Source organism: Acinonyx jubatus, chromosome A1 (assembly GCF_027475565.1).
Source record: "Acinonyx jubatus isolate Ajub_Pintada_27869175 chromosome A1, VMU_Ajub_asm_v1.0, whole genome shotgun sequence".
NCBI classification, from domain to species: Eukaryota; Metazoa; Chordata; class Mammalia; order Carnivora; family Felidae; genus Acinonyx; species Acinonyx jubatus.
In genome coordinates, this window is record NC_069380.1 from 1,672,549 (window position 1) to 1,699,437 (window position 26,889).

Consider the following 26,889-nt stretch of genomic DNA (forward strand, 5'->3'; position numbering starts at 1 on the left):
GACTGGCCACTGGCTGCCCAAATTATTTCTAGGTGTGTCTGTAAGAGTGTTTCCAGATGAGACTAACATTTGCAATAGACTCAGTAAAGCAGATTGCCCAGCTCACTCTAATATTCACATGGAATCTCAAAGGGATCTCAAATAACCAGAACAATTTGAAGAAGAAGAAAGTTAGAGTTATCATACCTTCTGATTTCAAAATTTGCTACAAAGCTGCAGTAGTCAAAACAATATGGTATTGATATAAAGACGGACGTACAGATGAATGGAATCTAGAACTCAGAAATAAGCCCTTGTGTATACAGTAAATTGATTTTCAACAAAGGTGCCAAGACCATTCGATGAGGAAAGGACAGTCTTTTCAACAAAAGGTGCTCAGAAACATATCCTCTTGGAAAGGAATGAAGTTGAACCTTTACCTTACACTGTATATAACTTAATTCAGGGGCACCTGGGTGGCTCGGTTGGTTAGTGTCCACCTCTTGATTTTAGCTCAGGCCATGATCTCAGGGTTGTGGGATTAAGCCCTGTGTCAGGCTCCAAGCTCAGCATGAAGATTCTCTCCCTCTGCCCCTCTCCTCTGCCTGGGTGTGCCCCCTCTCTCTAAAATTAAAAAAAACAAAACAAAATTTTAAATGGATCAAAGACCTAAATATAAGGCCTAAAAGTATGAATCTCAGGAGAAAACAGAGAGGAAAATCTTTATGCCATTGGATTTGACAATGATTTCTTAGATGTGACACCAAAAGCACAGACAATAAAAGAAAAAAATAGATACACTAGACTCATCAAAATTTAAAACTTTTTTACATCAAAAAGCTCTATCTACTGGCACAAAAACAGACACTCAGATCAATGGAATAGAATAGAGACGCCAGAAATGGACCCACAAACGTATGGCCAACTAATCTTTGACAAAGCAGGAAAGAATATCCAATGGAATAAAGACAGTCTCTTCAGCAAGTGGTGCTGGGAAAACTGGACAGCAACATGCAGAAGAATGAACCTGGACCACTTTCTTACACCATACACGAAAATAAACTCAAAATGGATGAAAGATCTAAATGTAAGATAGGAAGTCATCAAAATCTTCAAGGGGAAAGCAGGCAAAAACCTCTTTGATCTTGGCCACAGCAACTTCTTACTCGACACATCTCCAGAGGCAAGGGAAACAAAAGCAAAAATAAACTCTCGGGACTTCATCAAGATAAAAAGCTTCTGCATAGCGAAGGTGACAGTCAGCAAAACTAAAAAGCAACCGATGGAATGGGAGAAGATATTTGCAAATGACATCAGATAAAGGGTTAGTATCCAAAATCTATAAAGAACTTACCAAACTTAACACTGAAAAAACAAATAATCCAGTGAAGAAATGGGCAAAAGACATGAATAGATACTTCTCCAAAGAAGACATCCAGATAGCCAACTGACACATGAAAAAAATGCTCAACATCACTCAGCCTCAGGGAAATACAAATCAAAACCACAGTGAGATACCACCTCACACCTGTCAGAATGGCTAACATTAACAACTTAGGCAATAGCAGATGTTGGTGAGGATGCGGAGAAAAAGGATCTCTTTTGCATTGTTGGTGGGAACGCAAGCTGGTGCAGCCACTCTGGAAAACAGTATGGAGGTTCCTCAAAAAATTAAAAATAGAACTATCCTACGATGCAGCAATTGCACTGCTAGGCATTTAACCATGGGATACAGGTGTGCTGTTTCGAAGGGACACATGCAACCCCAGTGTTTATAGTAGCACTATCAACAATAGCCAAAGTATGGAAAGAGCCCAAATGTCCATTGATGGATGAATGGATAAAGAAGATGTGGTATATATATACAATGGAGTGTTACTTGGCAATCAAAAAGAATGAAATCTTGCCATTTGCAACTACGTGGAAGGAACTGGAGGGTATTACACTAAGTGAAATTAGAGAAAGAGTAATATCATATGACTTCACTCATATGAGGACTTTCAGATACAAACCGGATGAACATAAGGGAAGGGAAGCAAAAATAATATAAAAACAGGGAGGGGGACAAAACATAAGAGACTCTTAAATAAGGAGAACAAACTGAGGGTTACTGGAGGGGTGGTGGGAGGGGGGATGGGCTAAATGGGTGAGGGGCATTAAGGAATCTATTCCTGAAATCATTGTTGCACTATATGCTAACTTGGGTGTAAATTTTAAGAGTAAATTAAAAAACAAAAGACTCTATCAACAGAATGAAAAGACAGCCCACATATTTGCAAGTCTATATCTGATAAGGGGCTATATCTAGAATATATGAATAACTTCTATGACCCAATAACAACAACAACAAAAACAATTTAAAAATAGGCAAGGGATTTGAATAGACATTTCTCCAAAGTAGGTATACAGATAGATGATTAATAAGCACATGAAAGTATGTTCGACATCATTAGTCATTAGGAAAATGTAAATCAAAATCACAATGAGACACCACAGCTTTTAGGGTAGCTGTTATATTTGAAAACAGCAACAACAAAATAATAAGTGGTGGGGTGGTTGAGTACCTGGAGAAATTGTAACCCTGTGCGTTGTTGGTGGAAATGTAAAATGGTGTTTTATGGAAAACCATCTCGTGGTTCCTCAGAAGGCTAAACTTAGAATTACCATATGATGCAACAATTCTACTCTTAAATATATACAAAGGAATTAAAATCTGAGACTCAAACAGATACGGGTACATTCATTAACATATCATTTTTCACAATGGCCAAAAAGTGTCAACAACCCAAGTGCCCATCACTGATGAATGACAGGCAACAAAATGTGGTTGTATATATGCAGTGGGGTATTCCACCATGGAAAGGAACAGCATTGTGACACATGCTGCAACATGGAAGGACCTGGAAAGCATCATACCAAGTGAAAGAACCCAGACACAGAAAAGCAAATATGGTGTGATCCCACTTGTATGAAGTGTCTAGAATGGGCAAATTCATAGACAGATAGTATATTAGAGGTTACTAGAGTTTGGGGGGAGAAATGAAGTTATTACTTAATGATTGTGGGGTTTCTGTTCGGCTAATGAAAAAGATTTTGAAATAGTGGTGATGATTGTACAACTTTCTGAATGTAATTAATGCCACTGAGTTGTATATTTTAATCATAATTTTTAAAAATTAATAATGTGATGGGGTGCCTGCATGGCTCAGTTGGTTGAGCATCTGACTCTTGGTTTCGGCTCAGGTCATGATCTCACGGTTGATGAGTTCAAGCCCCACATTCGGCTCTGTGCTGACAGCATGGAGCCTACTTAGGATTCTCTCTCTCCCTCTGTCTCTACCCCTCCTCCTCTTGCTTTCTCTCTCTCAAAATAAATAAATAAACTAAAAAAATTAATGAGATATACCAAAAACCTTTGAATTTTACACTTTATAGGAGTGAGTTGTATGTTACATGAATTATATTTTAATAAAATTATAAAAAGAGGATACCTACTATATGATTTCATTCATGTAAAGTTCAAAACCAGTCTAGATCAGTATTCAAAAGTCAGGATAATAGTTGCCTGTATTAGATAAAGGAGGTAATGTTGAGGGTGTAAAGGAGGCTTCTAGGGTGTTTGCAACATTCTGTCTCTTGAACTGTAGGATAATTACATGAGTGTTTATTTTATATCAGTTTATTGAGCTGTATAGTTATGTTTTATGTGTCTTTCCATATGTGTTATACTTCACAATAAAAGATTTAAAAATTAAAGAAAAAAGACAGTGTGAGCAAAGAAAGACAATACAGCCCTACCCCTGGGGGAGCCATTTGGAGATGTAGGGGGAGGGGCATATTTTAGGGTCATGATGATAGGGAGGCACTGTGAGCATTAGGTAAGTAGCCACCAGTGACGGTAAACATTCAGTAATGCATAGAGGACCTGTACAGTGAACGGTCCCATCCTAAACGCCAACAGTGCCGTCAGCAAATGCTGCATTAGAACATGTTATAGGAAAACAGGGAGGGGGACAAAAACATAAGAGACTCTGAAAAATAGAGAACAAACAGAGTGTTACTGGAGGGGTTGTGGGAGGGGGCGTGGGCTAAATGGGTAAGGGGCATTAAGGAATCTACTCCTGAAATCATTGTGGCACTAGATGCTAACTTAGATGTAAATTAAAAAAATAAATAAAATTTTTTAAAAAGATACAATGGAAATGTTTCTTATTTATTTATTTTTTTAAACGTTTATTTATTTTTGAGACAGAGAGAGACAGAGCATGAACGGAAGAGGGTCAGAGAGAGAGGGAGACACAGAATCTGAAACACGCTCCAGGGTCTGAGCTGCCAGCACAGAGCCTGACATGGGGCTCGAACTCCCGGACTGCGAGATCATGACCTGAGCCAAATTCGGACGCTTAACTGACTGAGCCACCCAGGCATCCTGGGAAATCTTTTATAAACTATAAAGATCCATGCAAATAAATACTTTTCTAAAATGAAAAAAAAACAACAACATGTTAATAGTGGGGCACCTGGGTGGTTCAGTCAGTGAAGCGTCTGACTTTGGCTCAGGTCATGATCTCATGGTTTGTGAGTTTAAGCCCTTGGTCAGGCTCCGTGCTGGCAGCTCAGAGCCCGGAGCCTGCTTCCCATTCTGTGTCTTCCTCTCTCTCTGCCCCTCCCCCACTCATGTTTGTTCTCTCTCTCTCTCTCTCTCAAAAATAAATTAAAATGTTTAAAAAAAATTTTTTTTTAAGAACATGTTAATAGTATGATTTTGTTCCTGAGATTTAATCTTAAAATTCTAAAGTCTTTTCTCTGGGGCCATTCAGTGTATTCAGAGAAACATCCTCAGATCTGCGTTGGGAGTATAAGCCTGGGCTGCCGCCCAGCTGGCAGGGACTGGGCTGAGGACCTCAGTGTCCAGAAGCAGACTCTTTGCCTCCTCCTGCAGTCCTCAGTCCAGCGCCTCGAACCAGCCGAGCCCCCCTGGCCGGGAGCCTTCCTGAGCGGCTCCTGAGGGTGAGGGGTTATTACCTGGCTGCATGGGGTGAGGGGGCCCCACTGCTTCTCAGTCATGTTTCCAGTCTGTTTTCCTTTTTATAGTTTCATGCTTTACTGCTCCTTCCTCAGTGCCGGTGATCCCAATTCTTGAACACTTGTGGTGATTTGCAGGGAAGATCTGAGCACCTCTCTCTCATCAGTATGCTGTTGGCAGCACTTGACTTTTACCTTTCTTTGCCCTCCTGAAGTCAGTTTCCATTTTGTTTTAGTCCATCATCCATCATTTGTATATGGTTTTATATGGTTTGAGTTTGATCTGACATAGAGTTTATCTTTCTTATTCTCCTTTGGGGAGGTTAATTTCCAGAAAAGACATTGTGCGATAAGAGATTTTTTTTAATTTTTTAATGTTTGTTTATTTCTGAGACAGAGAGAGACAGAGCATGAGTGTGGGAGGGGCAGAGAGAGAGGGAGACACAGAATCCGAAGCGGGCTCCAGGCTCCGAGCTGTCGGCACAGACCCCGACGCGGGGCTCGAACACACAAGCTGTGAGATCATGACCTGAGCCGAAGTCGGTCACTCAACCGACTGGGCCACCCAGGCGCCCCTGTCCAATAAAAGATTTTTAACTGTGCCATCTTTAATGCAGAAATCATGACTCTCAGATGGTGCTTACTTATTCCATGTGTGGAGATAATAATTCTTCTCTGAGACAGTTTTCAAACTGCATTCCTCATTGCTTTCTGGACGTGTGACATAAGGGATTTATTCAGGATATTATGCTGGTAAATACTATCGGGACAATAACCGTAGGCATAGGATGCCCGTGTCTCAGTTTCTTTTCCTTAAAGGTGAACAGATAGAATGAATTCCTACCCGAGGCCACTTCCAGTTCTGAAGTTCCATGATTCTATAAAGCCAAGTCATTACAGATTTAAAATACGTAAAACCTTTAGTTTGTTAATACTGTGCTAGGCAATTTATAACCAATTTGCTGGTTTGGAGGTGGTGTTATTCTAAATCACTATGTCTTAAATGTGCTGCCTGTAAATAGTAGTATTTTTCTCTGAGGATTGTGGAGAGGAGTAGGCATCCACTCAAGAAATAAACTTGGCCTGGGGCGCCTGGGTGGCGCAGTCGGTTAAGCGTCCGACTTCAGCCAGGTCACGATCTCGCAGTCCGTGAGTTCGAGCCCCGCGTCAGGCTCTGGGCTGATGGCTCAGAGCCTGGAGCCTGTTTCCGATTCTGTGTCTCCCTCTCTCTCTGCCCCTCCCCCGTTCATGCTCTGTCTCTGTCCCCAAAATAAATAAACGTTGAAAAAAAAAATTAAAAAAAAAAAAAAGAAACTTGGCTTACTACTTATAAACTAGGTTCTGATGGTAAGACAGATAAAACAGACAAACCAAAACAATTAGGCTTGTTTGCTTTTGTGCAAAACTATCCTGTCCTGTATTAATAGTGTCTGGGCTCTCTCCAGTTCCTAAAACTATCAGTACGAACGTGGCAGCTTAATTCTGAAGATTAATAAATTTATCTCATGTCCTAAAGACATGAGACTGCATTTCTCATACATGAAAGCTTCTCGACTATTATAATGCATAAAATCTTTTGCTGATCATCTACATCAAATCAGTGCCCAATTATGCATGCTAATGGAAACAAGCAATGTCACAGATCATCTGTAGTTATGATCCACTAGAATTAGTAATCCAGAATATTACCTAATACCTTATTAACATTAAGTCACTGAGCCCTGTTCTTCCTCTTTACTGAGCTACTTTAGTGGTTGAAAATAATGACTCCATTTTCCACATGAGGATGCACACACATTCATGCACGCACTACGTAGCAGCTGCTCTGGTGGCTGTTTTTTCAGTAGGGGGCATTCATGAAATAAGGCTTTCCTGAAGAAGAGAAGAGAAGTGGTTATAATAATCACTAATGTTTATTATTTAGATACATTGTGCTACGTAATCCTCACAACTGATTTATGACGTGGGTGCTGTCATCCTTCCCACTTTGTAGATGAGTAAACATGGGCACAAATTTAAGTAACTTACCAAGTTAACAGAATGAATAGTGTACCAAACTAAAAATCATAATCCCAACCTTTCAGGAAACTATAAAGACATATACTTGAATATGTAAATGAGGAGTTAATGATGAATGATCACCCAGCATATATCAGGCATCATGCCAGGTCCTGGGAACACAAAAGACTCTGCTGCCCTCAGGAATTTATAGTTTAATAAGGTATTCGGAAACATAAATAAGACTACAGTATAGTAAATGCAGTGCCAAAGAGATTCTAGGATGTTAGAAGAGTCCACAGAACAATCTAATCTGGTCTGGCAGGGAAGTGGGTCATGAGGTTGGGATGAGCCTCCAAGTGGATGTGACGGTGTGTGCAAAGATCAGAAGTCTAGAAAATGCAGTGAATGCAAAGGACTCTGTCCTCCCATTTGGATTTGCTGTAGCATGAAATGTTGGGCAGCTCCCCATGGAAGTGGAGTTGGTGAGGCAGCAAATGGCTAACAGTGGATGAACTGGATTAGGACCTTGGAGTTACCTTGCAGTTGGAGGGGAGGTGATGCATTTTAAAGAGGGAAGTAATGTAGTTAGATATGTGTTTTCTTTAGATCAAAGTGGATGGCTTTGTAGGGAGTGGATTTGAGGTTAAGTAGCTTGTCCAAGTAGTAGGGCTGTGACCCTGATCTAATAAGACTCCAGAGCTGGTAGGTGTGCCATCAAATTGAGTGGGAGTGAGGCTGTCTCTGAGGCCATCAGGTAAATAGAAGGAAGAGTCTAAAAAGAAATGAGAAGCACGTTCAATTATTCCCTAGTCTTTCATTTCTTCAAATCTTACTTTCCTAGGTATTTGTAACAGTAGTCTTTAGAAATCCTGGTCGTTATTATTTATTTTATAACAGAAATTTGAAGCACCTGGGTGGCTCAGTCGGTTAAGCGTCCGATTCAGCTCAGGTCATGATCTTACGCAGTTGGTGAGTTCGAGCCCAGCTCGAGGGGCAAAGAGAGGGAGACAGAGGATCCAAAGCGGGCTCTGCTGACAGAACACAGAGCTGCCTGCCCTCCGCTGCTTGCCCTCTCTCAAAAATAAACATTTTTTAAGAAAAGAAATCCTTTTCTTTTTAAGAGGAAAAAAAGAATGAATGTAGTTCTTTTTTACTCTACCTTTAGTTGAAGCCTAATTGTTCAAACACAAGGTCAACAATTGCCTCATGGGTACAAACTTCGCAAGCCTAAATTTCTAAGTCTTAGGTACTAAGCCAAAGTATAACATTACGGCAAAGGTAATGATAATGTTTAAAATAGATCACAGTGGTCTTTAGCCAAACAGGTTAAGTGGTTCACATAAAATCTAAATAAAGGTGTGAACCAGATTGAAGGACTCTTAAATTTTCTAATATACATATGATAGGTAATAATGAAGGAAATTGTATATATGCTACTTTCAATAATAAAGATCTAATTAGAGGTCAAAAAGTATTTGGAAAAATGTATTTGAAAGATAGTACAGATATGTCGCTTTATAAAACTGATCATCTCAGGTTATTTTTGTTTCATCTCTGATTTCATATAATTTTGTTTCTTTTATAGGCCTTCACAAGTGAAATGGCAGCTGATGGTGGCTAGTTGTTTTAGAAGAAGTGGTAAATGCTTTAACTTTATTCATTTTTTTATATATTTTGCTTCTATCTTTTAGGTAATTATGCATAGAACTGTGTTCCAACCACATGTTTGTTTATTAAAACAGTGACTGTTGCTGACTAACATATTGGAAGCATCACTACTACCCACAGAAAAAAGTCATGCTTACAAAATGGGTCTTGGTCGTGTATTCCGTCCCCACTATTAACAGATTCGTTATTTTTCAAAGTTAACATGTAATCGTTGGGTATGTTAAGTCACAGAAAAGTAGGCATTCTATACCCAGTAGTTTGTTTCCATTTTGTGTTCACCTAATTCTGAGCAGCGTGTGTGCCGTGCCAAATTTATGAGACTGTCTCACACCTGACAAGGCTGAAGAAGGCCCAGAACTGCGACAACTGGGGCTGTATTTTTTTATACCAAATGCTACTCGGTATCTTCATTTGCGTTTTCAGTTAACTTTTTATTACATCATGTACTGCTGACGCTTATCCTGAAGTGTTGGACTCACCGTGAAGTGAATGATATTGTTGACTCTTATCAGATATTAGGTAATGAGATGGACGTGAACAGATTTGTAGTCCCTCTTATAGAGGCCACAAATGATCCAGGAAAATAAATTCCTCAATCCAGGGGGAGCACAGATCATGACAGTGTTAACGATGTTGTCATCGTGTCTTGTAGGAGGTTTCTTTCTTTATGAGCTCCTCTAGAATGGCATCAGGATATGTACACAGGAGTCCTAAAATCATTTAGATCATTGATCTTTGCCGTTACTCTATTTCCTGGGGAACATATAACATAACTATATATTATACATTTTATGTGTATCTGCATGCGTTCTGAATTACCAATGTTCATTTCCTTGTCAGTCACATGTAAAGCGTACATATGTAAGAGGTATTCTGAGTGATTTGAGATAGAAACTTTCTTGTGTTAACTGAAGTACTATTTAGAAGAGAAGCTGACGTTTAATGAGAGCTGCTGGGTGCTTCCTGTCTGTTACATCGAATTCATACCACACGTCTGGGAGGGTCAGCCCGGCTGGCCCTCGTGCATAGTGGGGCCTGTTGAGACTCATCGCTTGTTTACTGACATTTTAACAAAGATCTTTGATCCCACATTATTTTTCCAATTCTTTGTTGCTGTGAAGCTAAATTATTGTATTATAAAACAAAATGCTTTCTATAAATTTTTGAATGTTTCAAGATAAAAACTACCGAGAAAGGTTATTTTTCATCTTTTCCAACTAAGTGAATGACATTGAAATTAATGTTAGCTTATCACTTAGATGATTTTTAAAATTGTCAATTGTTCTTCTGAACTGATTTTTAATTTTTCGGAAATTGAATAGATCTTAATTTTTGACAACAATGTATTTTAAGCAGTAGAACTAAGTTTCTTTCAACCATCACCCGTTTACTCTCGCTCTCTTTTTCAAATTTCTTTTATCTGTACATTTTCTTCCAGAAGTTATATTAAGAATGGTTTATATATGCTTGTGGCAAACATGGAAGTCTTCTTAATGTTATTAATTTTTACAATCTGTGAGTATGTTTTTTTCTCTTTTTCCTATTTATAGGTAACTACCAAAAAGCATTGGATACTTACAAGGATATTCACAGAAAATTTCCAGAAAATGTTGAATGTGAGTTTACATTTTATAACTTTAAAACTATAGGTTCTAACTCTTTATTGCCTTATGTATAATAATTATCTTTGCTATGGTAATTGCATGGATAGCTACCAGCCTATACTTTGTGACACATGTTTATACATGTGGTTATAGGATCAGAAAATTTGACTATGCGAGTACATTTTATAGAATTTAGTCTTTGATGGATTTAAATATACCACTGGGTTCTCTTCAGTAGTAAACAGATCTGTATGTCAAAGTTTTATGAAATTTGAAAAATAAATTTTGATTTATCATTGATTTGTTAAAGCTCATACTGTGGTATTTATAGAAAAGGCATTTTTAACTCTTCAGTTAGTATGCAACTTTTTGTAGTTGAAAAATACTTTGAGTTTATGAAAATAGAATGGTCATCTTGCTGATATGGATAGCAAATGAATTTTAATGTTACGTTAAGTTTAAAAGATTATGTTGATATTTTGCGTATTTTCCTTTTGTGAATTTAGCTTTGTAGAAAATACTCATTTATTTCTCCATCTTGTTGCACAGTGGGTTTGATGTAACCTAAAGTAATAATGTGAAGTATTAATGGGAGTACCAACAACAAAATCATGATCAAGAAAAACACAAAGTAACCATATTCACATGCCACACACTGCCACTAAACAGTATTTGGCCCTGAATAGCCTTGCAGCTAAAAGAAAGAGAAAAATGTAATCAGTTATATAATCTTTTCTATTTACAAGGGAACAAAAAATAATTCCTTGGGAAGAAGAAAACGTTTTCCAACTCTTCATTTATGTTGCGTAGCAGAGAGAGACAGTAGGTCGTTGAAAGCCGTGGCAGCTCCTTGCTTTTGTGACATCCCCTCAGAAAATAAAATAACATGTTTGAAAAGACTTTTTAATTTTGTCCTTCAGTGACAGTGAACACTAAACAATACATTTCCGTTCAGTAAGACAAATCTGTTCTGTGTCAAGCTTTCCAGTGGCCCCGCCTGAGCCAGGGATGAGACGTACTGCACGTTCCTTCGTTAATATTTTTCTGCATTTGGCTTTTGTGAAAGGTCAACAGCACAGGGCTCGGAATTAATGGCCTTTGGTGGCAGCTTCGGAGCAAGGGCTTCTCTCATGCCAATCAGAAGCAGGTCTGTTAACTGACAAATGCCATCGGGACACAGGCTACGTGGAATTACTTGTAAAACTTTAAAAAGCACAGATTTCTGGCCCAACCTACAGAGATTCTCCTTTAGGTTCTCAGTGGACCCGGATAGCTTTCATTTCCTGTTTCTTTTTTTAAAAAGCTTTTTACGGGAATCTTAATCTCAGTCACTTTAGGAAGCTTGGTGATTGAGAAACTGAGTAAGAGGTAACAGTACCATCTTGTGAAAACGAAGAAGCCCAAACAGGCTGCTGGGCAGATGGTTCCCCTCCTTGGCACCACTGACATTCTGTATTGTGGGAGGCCACCCCATGGGTTGTAGAACGTTGTAGCAGCTTCCCTGGCCTCTACCCACCAGACGCTCGTAGCACGTCCACTGCCTCCTTACGAAAAGCAGAATGTCTCCAGACCGTGACAGGTGTCCCCTGGGGGACAGGATCGCTGCCGGTTGGGAACCACTGCTGAAGTCATGGTACCTGTGCACTGGACCAGGAGAGGGACAATCTCCAAGCAAGTCCAGATTTCTTTCTTCTTTTTTTTTTTTAAGTTTATCGACTTATTTTGAGAGAGAGAGAGGGAGAGAGCACGCACGCAGGGGAGGAGCAGAGAGAGAGAGAGAAAGAGAGAGAGAGAATCCCAAGCAGGCTCTGTGCTGTCAGCAGGGGGCCTGATGCTGGGCTCGACCTCAAGAACCATGAGATCATGACCTGAGCTGAAATCAAGAGTCAGATGCTCAACTGACTGAGCCCAGGCACCCCCAAATTACTTTCTTTATTGAGAATTTAAGACTCACTCTAAGGGGTGCCTGGCTGGCTCAGTTGGTGGAGCATGTGACTCTTGATCTCTGGGCTGTGAGTTTGAGCCCCATGTTGGGTGTAGAGATTACTTAAAAAATGAAATTAAAAAAAAAAAAAAAGATTCACTCTAAAAATTAAATCTATGCCATTAGGGAATGTTCAAGATGCTTTTGGCCTGTATAATTTTCAAGACAAATATAATTAATAGTCTGCCTTAGGGGCACCTGGGTGGCTCGGTCGCTTAAGCGTCCGGCTTCGGCTCAGGTCATGATCTCACGGTCCGTGAGTTCGAGCCCCGCGTCGGGCTCTGTGCTGACAGCTCAGAGCCTGGAGCCTGTTTCAGATTCTGTGTCTCCCTCTCTTTCTGCCCCCCCCCCCCCCGTTCATGCTCTGTCTCTCTCTGTCTCAAAAATAAATAAACGTTAAAAAAAATTTTTTTTAAAATAGTCTGCCTTAACTAGAGCTATAGAAAAAACATTTGCACCCATGTACTATCTCATTTTGAGCACAGTAGTTTTCTTTCTGATAAACCCAGCAGGATAATACATTCTTAAAATATATTCTTCAGTTATCAAAAATAACTCTAAAGAGTTCAGAGAACATCCACCAAAAACAGTGACTTTTATTTCACATTAAATATTCATTCCTAAGGGGCACCTGGGTGACTCAGTCGGTTAAGCATCCGACTTTGGCTCAGGTCATGATCTTAAGGTTTGTGGGGTCAAGCTCTGTGTTGGGCTCTGTGCTGACAGTTCAAAGCCTGGAGCCTGCTTCAGATTCTGTGTCTCCTTCTCTCTCTGTGCTCCTTCCCCACTCACACTCTGCCTCTCTCTGTCTCTCAAAGATAAATAAATGTTAAAAAAAAATTTTTTTTAAATATTCCTAAACCATTCTTTCTGAGGATAGGTAGGTAAGAGAAATAATTAAGCATTATTTGTACAATATATGTAAATTACTTCCTTATTGTGAATTATTAAGACAAATGTACACATAGGCAATTTATATAATAACATGTGATATTTTAAATTATTTTAGTACTACTCCTTTTGCAACATTTTAGTGGTCATGAATTGCTGACTTATTTACAAATTCTTAGGGAGGATGCTACAGTGTTGGTAATATAGCACTGTTCCAGCACTATCAATGTGGCCAAAAGACAGATGAAAACTCCTAGGAAGAGAAAGACAAAAAACAAAATATCTAATAGATCGGTAGTCATAAGTAGAGGAAAGGAAAAGCAGATAAGGAAATAAAGAGTGTGGGAAGGGCCCTAAATGTAGATGATGTGGTCTGTCCTGTGGGCAGGACAGGTGGAGAGAGTCCTCCCTGTAGGTCCTCTTTCAGGGAAGTCCCGTTCTCTTATGGCCAGTGAGTACAAAGTATAGGTTAATTTTTGATGAAAACAAATACTGTTTGTGAGCATCATTCCTCCTTGTGTCCCAAAAGACGGATTCATTGATTTCTTATACTTTCAACCCTGCAGTAATATTTTTCTACATCTGTTTTTACAATTTAGGTCTGCGCTTCTTGGTTCGTCTCTGCACAGATATTGGATTAAAAGAAGTTCAAGAATATGCAACAAAACTTAAGAGATTGGAAAAAATGAAAGAAATAAGGGAACAGGTATCACATATGGGCCAAAATCTACTGTCTGTTAATTTTCAAAATGTCAGCCTTCTGTAGCTCAAATGAGTGACGCTGGGTTCTTTTATCAGTAAAAAAAAAGTTGAAATTTTTTTCTGCTATGACATAAAAGGAGAAACAACTAATATTCTAGTTTGAGGATAAAATTCTATCAAGAATCAACTCTTTTTTTTTTTTTTTTTTTAAGTTTCTTTTTGAGACAGAGAGTGAAGCAGGAAGGGGCAGAGAGAGAGGGAGACAGAAAATCCCAGGCAGGACAGCATGGAACCCGACTCAGGGCCCAACTTGGGGTCCATCGCAGGGCTCGATCCCACGAACTATGAGATCATGACCTGAGTGGAAATAGAGAGTCCACCAAGAGTCCACCAACTAAACCACCCAGGTGCCCCAAGAACCAGTTCTTAACAGGAGGAAGTACAACAGAGTCAGCCTACTGTAGTGGATGGTTGGTTACTCTCAGACAGATCGTTGTAACTTTCCACAAAGCAGAATAACTTGCAGATTAATTTACAGAATTAATTTCAGTTGGAGGGCCCTGTGGCCCATGGAAATTAAGAGGAAATCATATAACAATAGTACTTTTTCTTTAAGCTGTTTCATTATGTAGCAGACCATGGCTCTGAGAATAGTATTAATACGCATGGAAGCTTTTTAAGTTTTATGTCTGTGTTTCATGCAGTATGTGGAATAGCAGTGTTCTCATTTTTACTTTTTGAAGAGAATAGTCTCCCCTAAGTTTGAGCCTAGAATATTTAACATGGTCTTTGAGTGTCTGCCTTAAATAGAAAGAAAATACATTCTTTAAGGTTAGACTTTATCAAGAATTTAATTATCTTGGATAATTAAGTCTAAATTCCATATTTGCTTTCAAAATGTGGTTAACTTTAAATTGTCTTTGCTTTGAAGATGTGATCTGATGGTTTTAGTCTTTATTCTCTTGTGTAAAGTATCAGTTGTAAAAGGATTATGAACATGACGTAGATTTTTACCTTAAAAATCCTATAAAATACCAAGTTGTTATTAATGCGGTGCTAGGGTATATAGTTTAAAACCTGTTGTCAAGACCAATTTACTACCATATACCCACTGGTAAATCAGGTAACCTGCGTGCAAGTTTTGTAAAATTAAGCAGATATAAATGAAAGTTCAAATTATCATAAGTGTCATCATAATCACTGCTAAATTTGTCCCATTAAGAAGAATCCAAAAGAAGTATATATCTCAAACCAAGAACATTCTTTGGAGCTTAAATTAGTTGTAAAGTTACTTAGTATAGATCCATGGAGGTATGTGGAAAGGGTCACATTCTTAAGACTTCTGACGTTTCACCATCAGGAGTTTAAGTTGATGCCGAACAGAGAACACACAAAAAAGACAAACTATGGATCGTGCATAATACACTCCTCACAACTTACAGCCTTAAACAGGGTGACTGGCATCTCTGGTTTAGCAGACTTTGGTGCAGGCTCGTTTTACACAGTAAGTAGCTGCCTTGAACTCCTGGGACTTGTCTTGCAGCTAGCTCACAAGGGATCCTAACTCCAGCTGTAGGAAACCCCGATTCCAGGGAGTCCCTGGGGAATGAACTTGAGGGATAAATACCAAAACATGGCTCCTTTAAAAAGATGCAGAGTTGCTTCTGCATGATTTTCTTTTCGCCCAGTTTCCCCATGTTGGGTTGCATCGGGTCGATACCGTGCTCTGGTTTTGGTCTTCACAGCGCTTCACCTTTACGTTGACGTCCTGTCTCCCTTTGCTTTTTCTTTTCCCTCGTCCTCCTTCCTGTATGCATCCTCTCTCTGTGGTGTCAAACTTTTTCTTGCTCGGGCTGTTACGGGGCTAATATTCTTGCGGACTGTTGGTTCTTACTACTATGAATGAATATGTGAGTTACACTGAGACTGCTTTTCCTTTGTGATGAGTACTCTGCCGATTGATTCCTCTCCCATCAAAATATTTATATATTCGTTGAGTATAGTCTACTTTTATCTGTTTCTCTCATATATCTGACATCCTTGCACTGTCCTCACTAAAATAATTCCCTAATGACTGAATTAAGAGTACTTTAGTGGGGCGCCTGGGTGGCTCAGTCGGTGAAGCATCCGACTTCGGCTCAGGTCATGATCTCTCGGTTTGCGAGTTCGAGCCCCATGTCAGACTCTGGGCTGAGAGCTCAGAGCCTGGAGCCTGTTCCAAATTCTGTGTCTCCCTCTCTCGCTGTGCCCCTCCCATGCTCATGCTCTGTCTCTCCCTGTCCCTCAATAATAAATAAACATTAAAAAAAAAAAGAGTACTTTAGTAAAATCCTATGAGTTACTATTGATGCATTTAGATCATCCAGTGTTTCTCTTACTTACTCTAATTATTAATGTCTCAGTGTGCTTGAGCAGTGCCTCTTTTGGTAATATTTTGTCACTGCTCTCACTGTAATCTGTATAAAACCCAAGGTCACTTAGATGTCTTCTCTCATTATAGCTTCTTCTTAATATCTTCCCTTAAATGTTACTGCTTAATCTTACTTGAAAGTGAAAGTCACAGGCCTCATCCACAAAGTACTCTCTTTTCTGTGCCCTTGGAATCAGTTTCTCTGTTCTTTGGTACTCCTCATTAAATCTTTCTCACTTATGTTTTGCTTATAAATGCAAAGTGGAGGGGTGCCTGGGTGGCTCAGTCAGTTGTGTCCAACTTCGGCTCAGGTCATGATCTCATGGTTTGTGAGTTCGAGCCCTGCATCAGGCTCTGTGCTGACAGCTCAGAGCCTTCTTTGGATCCTCTGTCCCCTCTTTCTCTGTTCCTTCCACACTTGCTCTCTCTATCTCAAAAATGAGTATACAAAAAAAAAAAATGCAAAGTGGAGGAGAAAAAATAGTGGAAAAGAAAGGTCCTAGGAAGAAGAGACTAAAAGAATTCTCACTATTTGAGAGTTAATTTCTCTTTTAATTGTTGTGTGTTCAATTTCAGTTTGTGTTTCTTGAATTGTGAGCCCGTGGGGCAGAGCATTCTATTTCCTGGCTTGCATAGTACATAAAGCACTATTAGTTTCGAAGCAAAGTATAGTAAATAAACTTCTGAATCAAGGGCACTCTCCTTTTCTAAATTTGAACTTAAAACTTGTTACTTTTTCTGTGTGTTTCTTGTTTAGAATCTGCCCCCATGCAGAAACTTAACATCTTTTGATGTAATTAGAATTTCTTTATGTAATTATTGTTACATAAATTGTTACATAAATTGTCTGCATAATACAATCTACTATTATACAGATAGATATGTCTTGATTTCTTTAAACATTTATGCATTGTTAGATATCTTTTTTAAAGTCAGTAACTCCCTATGACCACTCTAATTTTGTTGTTTCTTCCTGAAGAAGAGCACTTCCATATTGTGAACTGGAGACAGTTTGTGAAACAGACATGTAATTGAAAGCAGGAAGGGGCACGTGGGTGGCTCAGTCCTTTAAGCTTGGGACTCGACTTTGGCTCAGGTCATGATCTCATGGTCAGGAGAATGAGCCCATGTGGCGCGCTGTGCTGACAGTGTGGAGCCTGCTTGGGATCCTCTCTGCCCCTCTGCCCCCCTCTCTCAAAATAAATAAATAAACATTAAAAACAATAGGAAAGCAGGGATATCAGAGATAATCACATCAAATCTTTACCTGGAGCTGCTGATAGGAAAACAAAGTGGACCCCCAGTCTGTGTCCCTTTCTTTCCTCTTGAAGTGCTAATAATGGTAGAAGTTTGGCAGCAGGAAGGAAAAGACGTGAAGAGGCTGGATGAATGTTTGTGAATGATGCTAGCACTCTTCGTGGTTCTGGTTACAGTTTCCCCTTCAGTTCTACGTGATAACATCTGCTTGCCGAGACAGTAAAATAGCAACAGCTAACGCTTACTGAGTGCGTGACGAGTACAGGCCCTGTTATGAACATTTTATGTGTAACAACTAACTTAACCATTGCCGTAGTCCTAGGATGTTGGGTATAGTTTCATTATTACTTTTTTTTTAACAGATGAGAAAACTGAGAACCATGGTGGCTAAGTCCCTTCCTCTAGGTCACACGGCTATTGGGGGCAGCCCTAGGCTTCAAATCCAGGTTCCTAACTACTGTGCCTTACCACCTTATGAAAAGTAGGGGAAGCAGATGATCCAAATAATTATTTTCAGCTGATGTATAGTTCTTACTTACTGTGCACTCAAAAAGTTGGTAAATTAAAATGGCAAAAGTATAACTCCATAATTTGATTAGGAATGGGGGTCTCAAACTAGTGCTATTCAAGCGTGGTCTGTGGGCTAGTACAGCGTCAGAATCACTTGGGCACATCTTAGAATTACAAAGTCTTGGGCCCCATCCCAGACCTACCGAAACCCTACCCCAGAGTTAAATTCAAGAATCTGCATATGTGTTTTTAAACAAATTCTCCAGGTATTTTTATATTCACTAAAGTCTGAAAAGCACTTGTGTAAAGTTTATGCTCCCACAGGGTCATCATGCAAATGATCAAATACCAGCTCAGGATATGGAATCTGATATAAGGGAGGGGGACAGGAAATAGATATAAATAAGGTCATGGATTTTTAAAAATTGTTTAAAATGGGAAAGGTTTTATGTAAACCTAAGAAAGAGAGATAAATTGATTCAGGTTTATGGGAGCCAGGATAGTGTATCTCCCTGAGCCCCTAACTCCTATTTTAAAGGAGTTAAAGCCAGAAATTTATTTATTTAGACTGGTTTTTCAGAGAACTTCTTCTCTTCCTTGAACTTTTATGGAAAAAGAAGCCTGTTCTCCCCTTGGTGCTAAGAGGAATATTTTACACACTGTGTATTCATTAGTGCCATCTGTGAGCAATTCTAAACACTGGGCTGTTGGCCAGGCAAGAAAGACCTACTGTGCGTGTCTGTCTGCTGTGGGCCTGGAGTAGTGTGAACAGGCAAGAAGGGCCTACTGTGCGTGTCTGGCTGCTGTGGGCTTGGAGCAGTGTGAACTGGCCCCAGGAGTTGGGGGCCTCATAGAATTGCTGTGTTTTAAAGATGTTTTATGTTTCTTCTTCACTGAACACACAAAAAAATCAGCTTCCAGGCATTCTGCCAAACTTAACTCTATGTCTGGAAAAGAACAAAATGGGAAGAGCAGGAATTGAAGACTGAGCAATCGAAATACAAAAAGGAAGAGAAAAACATCAGCCGAAATGCAAAAGATTAGAGAAGAGAGAGAGTATGCAAGATTCAGTGTGGTGGAGTTCATTGATTTTCAGCAGCAAATGGGTGTTCAGTTGGAAGAGAATAAAAACCCACGTTCTCGGGGCACCTGGGTGGCTCAGTCGGTTGAGCGTCCGACTTCAGCTCGGGTCATGATCTCATAGCTCATGAGTTTGAGACCCGCGCTGGGCTCTGTGCTGATGGCTCAGAGCCTGGAGCCTGCTTCAGATTCTGTGTCTCCTTCTCTCTCTGCTCGCTCTCTCTCAAAGGTAAATAAACATTTACAAAAAACCTAAAAACCACATTCTCTACCCACGAGAGAGTGGTGAAGGAGAAGGACCAGCAGGCGGGACCCTGAGTGTGAGGAGGGTGTGGGTGCTGGTAAGCACACTGAGTGAGCAGCCACCTGGGTCACAGGGGAGTCGCCCTAAGATGAGAGTGGAGCTGAACCCTAAGGGGGTGAGTCGTTGCTGGAAAGGAGGTGAGGAAAGGCATGGCAGGCAGAGGAGGTACCAGAAGGAGGCTGGCCCCTCCAAGGGATGCAAGCTGGCTCTTATTCACAAAGTACGAGGGGCAGTCAGTTTCCAAAGATACAAAGGACTGAATGTGATGTATTGAACATGTGCTTGCTCCATGGGCCGTGCGGGCGGAGGTTGAGCCAGCAGTGGGGCTCTGGCACCGTCGTGTGCTTACGTGACATGTGTCCAGCAGAGCACGGTGTCCTGGGAGTAGGAGAGAAAGAAGAGAAGTCGTTGGATCAAGCCAGGTTTTAGGTTTCTCTTGGTGAGTGGAGCAGAGAGACGGGTGGGCAAGCAAAGTGTCTGGAGGTCCTGACGTGGATGTACTTCAAGTGCTGGGGTGTTTCTAGGCTAGAAATAAAGTGAGTATTCAGGGGATTAATTAGGAAAAGATGGACGAGAGCCACAAGATTGGGGAGTTCTAGATGGGAGCAAGGAACAGGTGGAATGGGGCGAAGAATGTGGTGATTGTGGAAAGTGCTCACTTTCCTAAATTGTCCTGTTCTAAACGTATGGTCACTAAAGCAACTGCAAGATCTTTTCTCACGTTTGATTTGAAAAACTTTCAGGTCACACAGGCATTTGTATCTATGAGTTTATTTTAGTATCGTATAGGTCTTTTGGATATGCTAGAAATAATCTTCAGAAAGATGAAAAACAAGTTTTGAAATAAAATCTGATTACAGACATTAAAATTTTTATTTTGTTATATCATCTTTAGATTTTCAAGAGAAGGGGCAAAGGGGAGAGATGGGGTTTCAAGGGAGGTTTCTTTTTAACAGAAAAAATTTGGGCATATTTACATATATTTGAAAGTACTGAGTGTTTCATTTTAGAGAAATGAGTTATTGAAATTTTTTTTCTTCCTAGCCGATCACAATGTCAGTAACCTCTAATCTGTGATCTGATAATTCAGAATTCACTGGGGAATAAATAATTTGTCTTTTGAATCAGATATGAAATTTTGCTTATATTATTGAAGATCTAAATAAGGTACCAATCTATGTTTAAAATTTTAATTTAGTTGTGGAGTAAATAATTATCAAAAGCTGTCTGACTCTCTTCACTAACTACCCTGTCTGTCTAAACACAGCATTAGGCATATGAGAATCTGGCAGTATGACTTGAGACAGATTCAGTGTCAATACAAAAAGTATAACTCCTAAGCAAAACACAAAGTAACCGTAAATTGCTTCAAAAAAACCTAAGAATGTCACAGCTTGGAGATATTTCTTATGTTTTAAGGGTAAGCTTGTACCTAAGAAAGTGGACTATTAAGCAGATCTTAAGCATTTTGTGAGATTTTAATAGTTCTTTTATTATAGAGGTTGAATTTCAAAGTTTACCTTTTTTCCCCCCAAAATAGTTCAAGTCCAGCCATTACAGAGTAAAACTAACGCAGGATATAGCCCTTCGTTGGGTTCCCTCCTCCCCTCCCACCCCCCGGGTCTAAGACCTCAACCTTCACCTCAGGAGCATATTTGCTTTATGAGCAGTGGTTACGCTGCACCTGAGTGCAAGTGCCCCCTGGGTATTTACTAAGGCCTGAGGACCCTGGTGGAGGGCAGGCTGGGAACCCTTTGTTCACAGAACAACTTTGTCTTTTCTCTCATAGAATCAAGGTAAGGAGCAGTGTGCACCCAGCTCTTAGGAGAGTAGGAGCAGTAAGTCTTAAGCGCTACACAGTAACGTTAATTGAAAAAATCAACATTTAGGAGCACCTGCGTGGCTCAGTCAGTTAGGCACCCGACTCTTGATTTTGGCTCAGGTCACGATCTTACGGTTCCTTGATTTCGAGCCCTTTGTAGGGCTCCACGCTGACGGTGTGGAGCCTGCTTGGGATTCTGCCTTCCTCTCTCTCTGCCCCTCCCTTGCTCGCTCTCTCTCTCTCTCTCTCTCTCTTTCTGTCTCAAAGATAAATAAATAAGCTTTTTAAAAAAATCAGCGTTTAGTTATATTCACCTTCAAGGGAATATCATTCCTTCTTTTAAACTCGTCTTCTTGTTCTAGCGCGTAAGGTCTGGCAGAGATGGCGGCGGGGGCTCCCGCAGCAGAAGAGAGGGCAGTGCCGGCAGTGGTGAGTATTTCCTGTTTCCTTGACGTACTGGATTTGACCGACGTCTAGCACACGGGCTTCTTGAAACATCTTGGATAATCAGAAAGAATGCCTTTTGTTCTGTATGCAGTAAAACCTCACTTACTCCAATTAATTTTGTAAGCATTCTGTTATGTGAATGATGGTGAATGTCAGTGGATTTTACTTCTTCGGTAAGCATACCTGTTTTTGCTAAGTGGTTAATAAGGTCATGCTGAATAGATTACCATAGATGTCCATGCTAATGAGGTTTTACTGTGTTACATTTTGTTACTTTACCTTTTAGGGCAGTGCGATGAGAAGGTAAGATGGCCTTCTAGAATGCTGGCAGTGCTGAGTATACTTTAGTGTAGAAATTGTGCCAGTCTGGGCATTAGGAGACATGATTCTAGTTCCTGTCTTGATCACGACAGCCGTCTCCCTTTGGACCAGCCACATAAATACCGTAGGCTTTAAGTGATTTCTAAATTTGTTTGCATCGCTCAGTTCCTTGACTTCGACCACTTGTCACAGCATTACTTAGTAACAAGGTTGTTAAGTTTTCCTTCCCATTTTCCTCATCATCAAAATCTGCCTTCTCTGTCCACGTCAGAGGAATAGTATAAGTTAAACTTAGTAGAAATTTGGTGGTTTTAAAGAAACGGATCGGAAAAATAAAGGCTAAATTGGGATGTGTAAATACACGTACATTCTCTCATATCTGTACGTAGCACTGTCCTGCAGACGTGACCCGGGTCCGTGCCCCCGCCCAGCTCCACCCCTCCTCTCTTTGTGATGTAGGCGTCAGGGCAGAGACAGTGTAAGGCGTAGTTCGGGTAGGCCTTTATTTCATCCATTCGCAAACGTTTATTAGATGCATACCAGGCGCCAGATGAAGACTGTGCTAAGTGCCAGAGACATAGGGATGAGTAAAACACGGTCCCTGTGCTCAGGGAAGTTGAAATCTAGTTGGAAGGACACACAGGTCTCAGGCGCTGCTGAGAATGCTACTGACTTTCCTGGGGATACAAACTGCAGCTGGGGCAAAGATTCTTTCCAGAGATCTGAGCTCTGCTTGGCCAGATGGGTTTAAGCAGTTACGATCATCAGGGGCATCTCGTTCTAGCAAGACAGTTTGATTCTCTGAGGATCAGTCCGGCTTTTCCAGCTGAACTTCACAGTCCTCCCCTGTTTACCCTCAGGTCCCAGGAGTAGTTACCCACGGCCTCAGAAAGTAGCAGCTGCTGCCTGCAGTCTGTGTCCCACGCACGCCAAGGGTGGTTTGCCGAGTGGAGGAGTAGCCATTTCCTACCTCGTCAGGCCCCCCCCCCCCCCCGTGGTCGTGATGGGCGTTGACGTTCCCATACTGTCCCCTAAGCCTCAGATGCGGCCTCCGCTCTGTTACCCCTGCCCCCCCTGCTTCAGTGTGTTCACTCAACTCTCTGGGGTTGCATTTGACTGAGTCCTGGGTCTGAAAGATCTGTCCCAGCAGTTCTCACAAGCGGGCGACGGCCAAGCCTGCAGCCTCTTATCCAAAGTCTGTGGGGCCAAGCATGTTGTGGAATTCAGCATCTTTTGGAGTTTAGAAACCTTCTGTGGTGCTTTACCCATATATAATACCCGTAGGGTGTACCTCACAATCAGACAGAACTGTTGCTGATTCGGGAAAACACATGGGTAATTACACTAAGGTTAAATAATGGCTAAAAATAGCTTCAGGTCAAGTCGGGCTTTATGCCCATGAAGTTTACATATTGCCACCTGAAACCTTGGCTTTCCGAGCTCTTCGGAACTGGGAGTTTTGGAGAGGGATCATGGACTTGCATGTACCAGCAATGTCCCTAGTGGCGAAGGGTCGGCACACAAGGCTGTGGGCATCAGCTAAGAGGAACGTGGAAGGTTCAGCAGACGTCTCGCGGCTGCTGCTTCATCCTTGCTCTTAGGAAGCAGGCGGCCTGTGATAGGAGCTTTTCTTGAAATTGAGTGTCCCTTCAGGAGTCATTGTCTTGGTAACCCTAGCGAAGTGTTAAGTGTTTATCGAAGTTCTTTATTAAAGCTTATTAAAGATGGATTGACCATCTTCCAAGTTTTTTACACTTCCCTCTAAAAATCTTAAACTCAGAGGCGCCTGGGTGGCTCAGTCACTTAAGCCTCCGACTCTTGATCTGGGCTCAGGTCATGAGCTTACGGTTTGTGAGATCAAGCCCCTCGCTGGGGGCTTGGGGCCTGCTTAGGGTTCTCGCTCTCCCTGTCTGCCCCTCCCCCCCGCACACATGTACATGCTCTCTCAAAAAAAAAATCAACTTTTTTTAGTGTGAGATTCAAAGTAATTATAAAAAAATCAAAATCTGAAGTTCAGAGTCACCAGCCAGTCCCTCCCAGAACGACTCCCAGCAGTCTTGTATTAAGTTCTCAGAGCCTTCTCTGGTAATTCACAAGCTTGCAGAATGTCGCCAGTGTTAGCCTCTAGACCTGAGCCTGAGTTACCCGGATGTCTTCAGCTTGAAGTCTGCTTCAGAAACATCAGGACCTCCTAACAGGATGCCAGGGCGTGCCCGGTTGGTGCTGAAGCGGAGCCCAGAGGACAGCATCCCCAGTTCCACCCCCAAGAAACTCTGCCCAGACCATCGTCTGCCTCTCACAAACATCGGAAGGATCAGGGTGTGCCTCAGAGGCCACTGAGGGGCCAGACCCCCCGACACCGAGAGTTTTGCTCAGCCTCCCGAGGTGACCTCTCCCCAGTGAGACTCCTTAAACCACACCGTGTCTCAGAACACATGCAGCGCCTCAGCTGGGCCTGGCGCCTCCACCGCAGTCAGGGTCAGGGTAGCAGAGGCAGACGGCTGAGGCCGCCCGGGATCTGACAACCGAGCGCAGAGAGGGAGAGGCCTTGCCGTTCCAAATTCGCCTCCTGGCCCTGGCCCTCACCCCCTGCTGTTTTCTTGTTCAATCATTTTTCCTTTCTCTCATCTATTCCATTTCAGTCCAACACAAATAGTCAGTCCTAGTGCACAAATACGCCTTATCCTCACAGGAGGGAATTTTGGAGTAGAAACTGTGTTCTTGACACATTTTTACAAGCTGGGTGTCATGGTGCCTGGTTCTCTTGGCACAAGTTTAAAGTATTAAATACTTCCTTTCCAGGGTCCTTGCTTGCTTGCTTTCTTCCCCCACCATTTGACGTTTTGTTCCTTATTTCCTGGTCCCTTGAGTTACATGGCATCCCAGACTTCTTCGTTCGCTCCTGCAGCCCGAATTCGATGCCTCTTTCAGTGACCTTGCTGGTTCCACCGTAACACTTTTTCGAGAATCGCGTCTTCTGCCTTTTTTCTCCAGCTCGTGGCACAGGCCACGGTGCAGGCTGTCCTGGCTTTGAAGTCTGAACAAACCCTGCTGTGGATGCCTCTCTCACTTCCTCTTTCCCCTCCCCTCACGGGCCCTTTCAGAGCATCCAGCAAGCACGCTGCGAATGCACCCTCACCCCCTCCGGCGGTCTCCCCGCCACTTACCGTGTGCATATGGCCGCTTGCCTATTTACTGTAACCCCACATGTGACAGGCCCCCGTCTTAACCATCTTCCACCTCTACCTGTGAGACCCCAAGAGGCACATTTCTGTCTTTATGTGGAAATATTTGGCACTTCCGTCCGGGTTAGGCCCACGGGTCAGTTAGTGGAAAGGAATGATTTCCCAAATGCATTCAAAAGAGGCCAGCCTTAAGCTGCTAAAGTAAATGCCGTGCCTACAACTAGATTTTTTCAAGTATTGCCCGGGAAAGAGAACCATAAGGAATTTACATATCGGAATATGTGAAATAGAGATTTCTGAAATGATTAGCAGGAGTCCTTGAAAATTGTCCTTTTTTAAGGGCGCCTGGGTGACTCAGCCAGTTGAGCGAGCATCCGACTCTTGATTTCGGCTCGGGTCATGATCCCAGGGTCTTGGGATCGAGCCCCGCGTCAGGCGCTGAGCGTGGATCCTGCTTGAGATTCTCTCTCTCTGCCCCACCCCCACTCGCTCACCTGTGAGTGAGTGTGTGCTCACTGTCTCCTCTCTCACTCATACAAAATTTCCAAAAAAGAAGAAAATGTTCCTTTTCTTGTAGATCAGGCTGGTCCCACGGCAGCCTTATTTTTGCTGTTATTTTGTTTAATGAGCCTCGGCGCCCATCCTCTTTAGTGGCTCTCCAATTTGAGCACGTGTCAGAGTCACCTGGAAGGCTTGTGAAAACAGTCTGCTGAGCTCCTAGTCCAGCATTTCTGAACCAGTCTGGGCCGTGCCCAGGAATTTGCATTTCTGACAAGGTCCCCACTGATGCTGATCTTAAAGGAGATATTACAAGAGTAAATGTGATGTGGTGCATGTAGAAAGGTTGCTGCTGTCATTACCACCAAATGTAACTTCTTAGTAGTGGCAGTCATCCAGCCTCTGGCCTCATGCCCTCGCTCTGTCACTCCTGAGTGTACTACCCTGGGAGGTGGTTTGAGCTTGAAACTAACTTAAAATTACATGCACGCCCATGGAAGGGGCTCAGTGCAAATACCTCAGTGCTGAGGAGCTATTATTATTATTACTTGATTACGAACTGCATGGAAAAGCAATAGTGTCTGGTTTAGAATATTGAATATCCATTCCAGGATTTTCAGTACTTTAGTTTGTTTTTGTAGAATTAACTTAAGATGAAATGAACTTGTTTTAACTGGTTGAAGTAGAAATGCATTACTCTTTTAAGTGCCAAATTTTGGGTTAAGGTTTTAGCTGTTCAGTGCCAAAACATCAAACAATTCAGAAAAAAAGGCACGCTGACAGTCAACTCACACAAAGAGAGCTGTATTCGACCCGTTCCAAGTCTCCAAGGTCAGCCTCTGTATGCTCTGCTGGATAAGCCAGATGAGAGGAGGAATCCTATGCCTGCCTAGTGAGCTGGCTTGCATTGAAAGGCCAGGAAATCCGCAGAACGCACCTGCTTCTCATGTGTATCTGTCCTCGGGAAACAAGAGTGCCTTCTTATAAGGCATCGTCCATTTCAGCATGATGGTTGCATCTTGTGACTTGAGCACTGTGTTTGTCATTAAGGTTTCATTTTAAAATCATTTTTATTTACTCTGTGTGATAATAGTTTGCTACATTTTTTCATTTAATTTTTATCATGTCTTGGGTGTGAACTTTTGCTGTGAAAATGTATCTCCTAATTTTACACAAAAAATAATTTTATAATGAAAACGAG

General features: G+C 41.5%; 1 protein-coding gene across 10 annotated transcripts in view; it reads left to right on the top strand.

Annotated features, from left to right (window-relative positions):
* The window catches only part of IFT88 (intraflagellar transport 88), a 129,974-nt gene that overhangs the window by 84,347 nt on the left and 18,738 nt on the right, over positions 1-26,889 (top strand). For 8 of the 10 annotated variants that reach the window (XM_027064499.2, XM_027064501.2, XM_027064502.2 and 5 more), the window contains 4 exons: positions 8,591-8,643; positions 10,224-10,289; positions 13,752-13,858; positions 21,600-21,666. In XM_027064499.2, coding sequence (XP_026920300.1) covers positions 8,591-8,643; positions 10,224-10,289; positions 13,752-13,858; positions 21,600-21,666 — 293 coding nt within the window. The other 2 variants (XM_053205299.1, XM_053205325.1) reach the window with 2 other exon arrangements.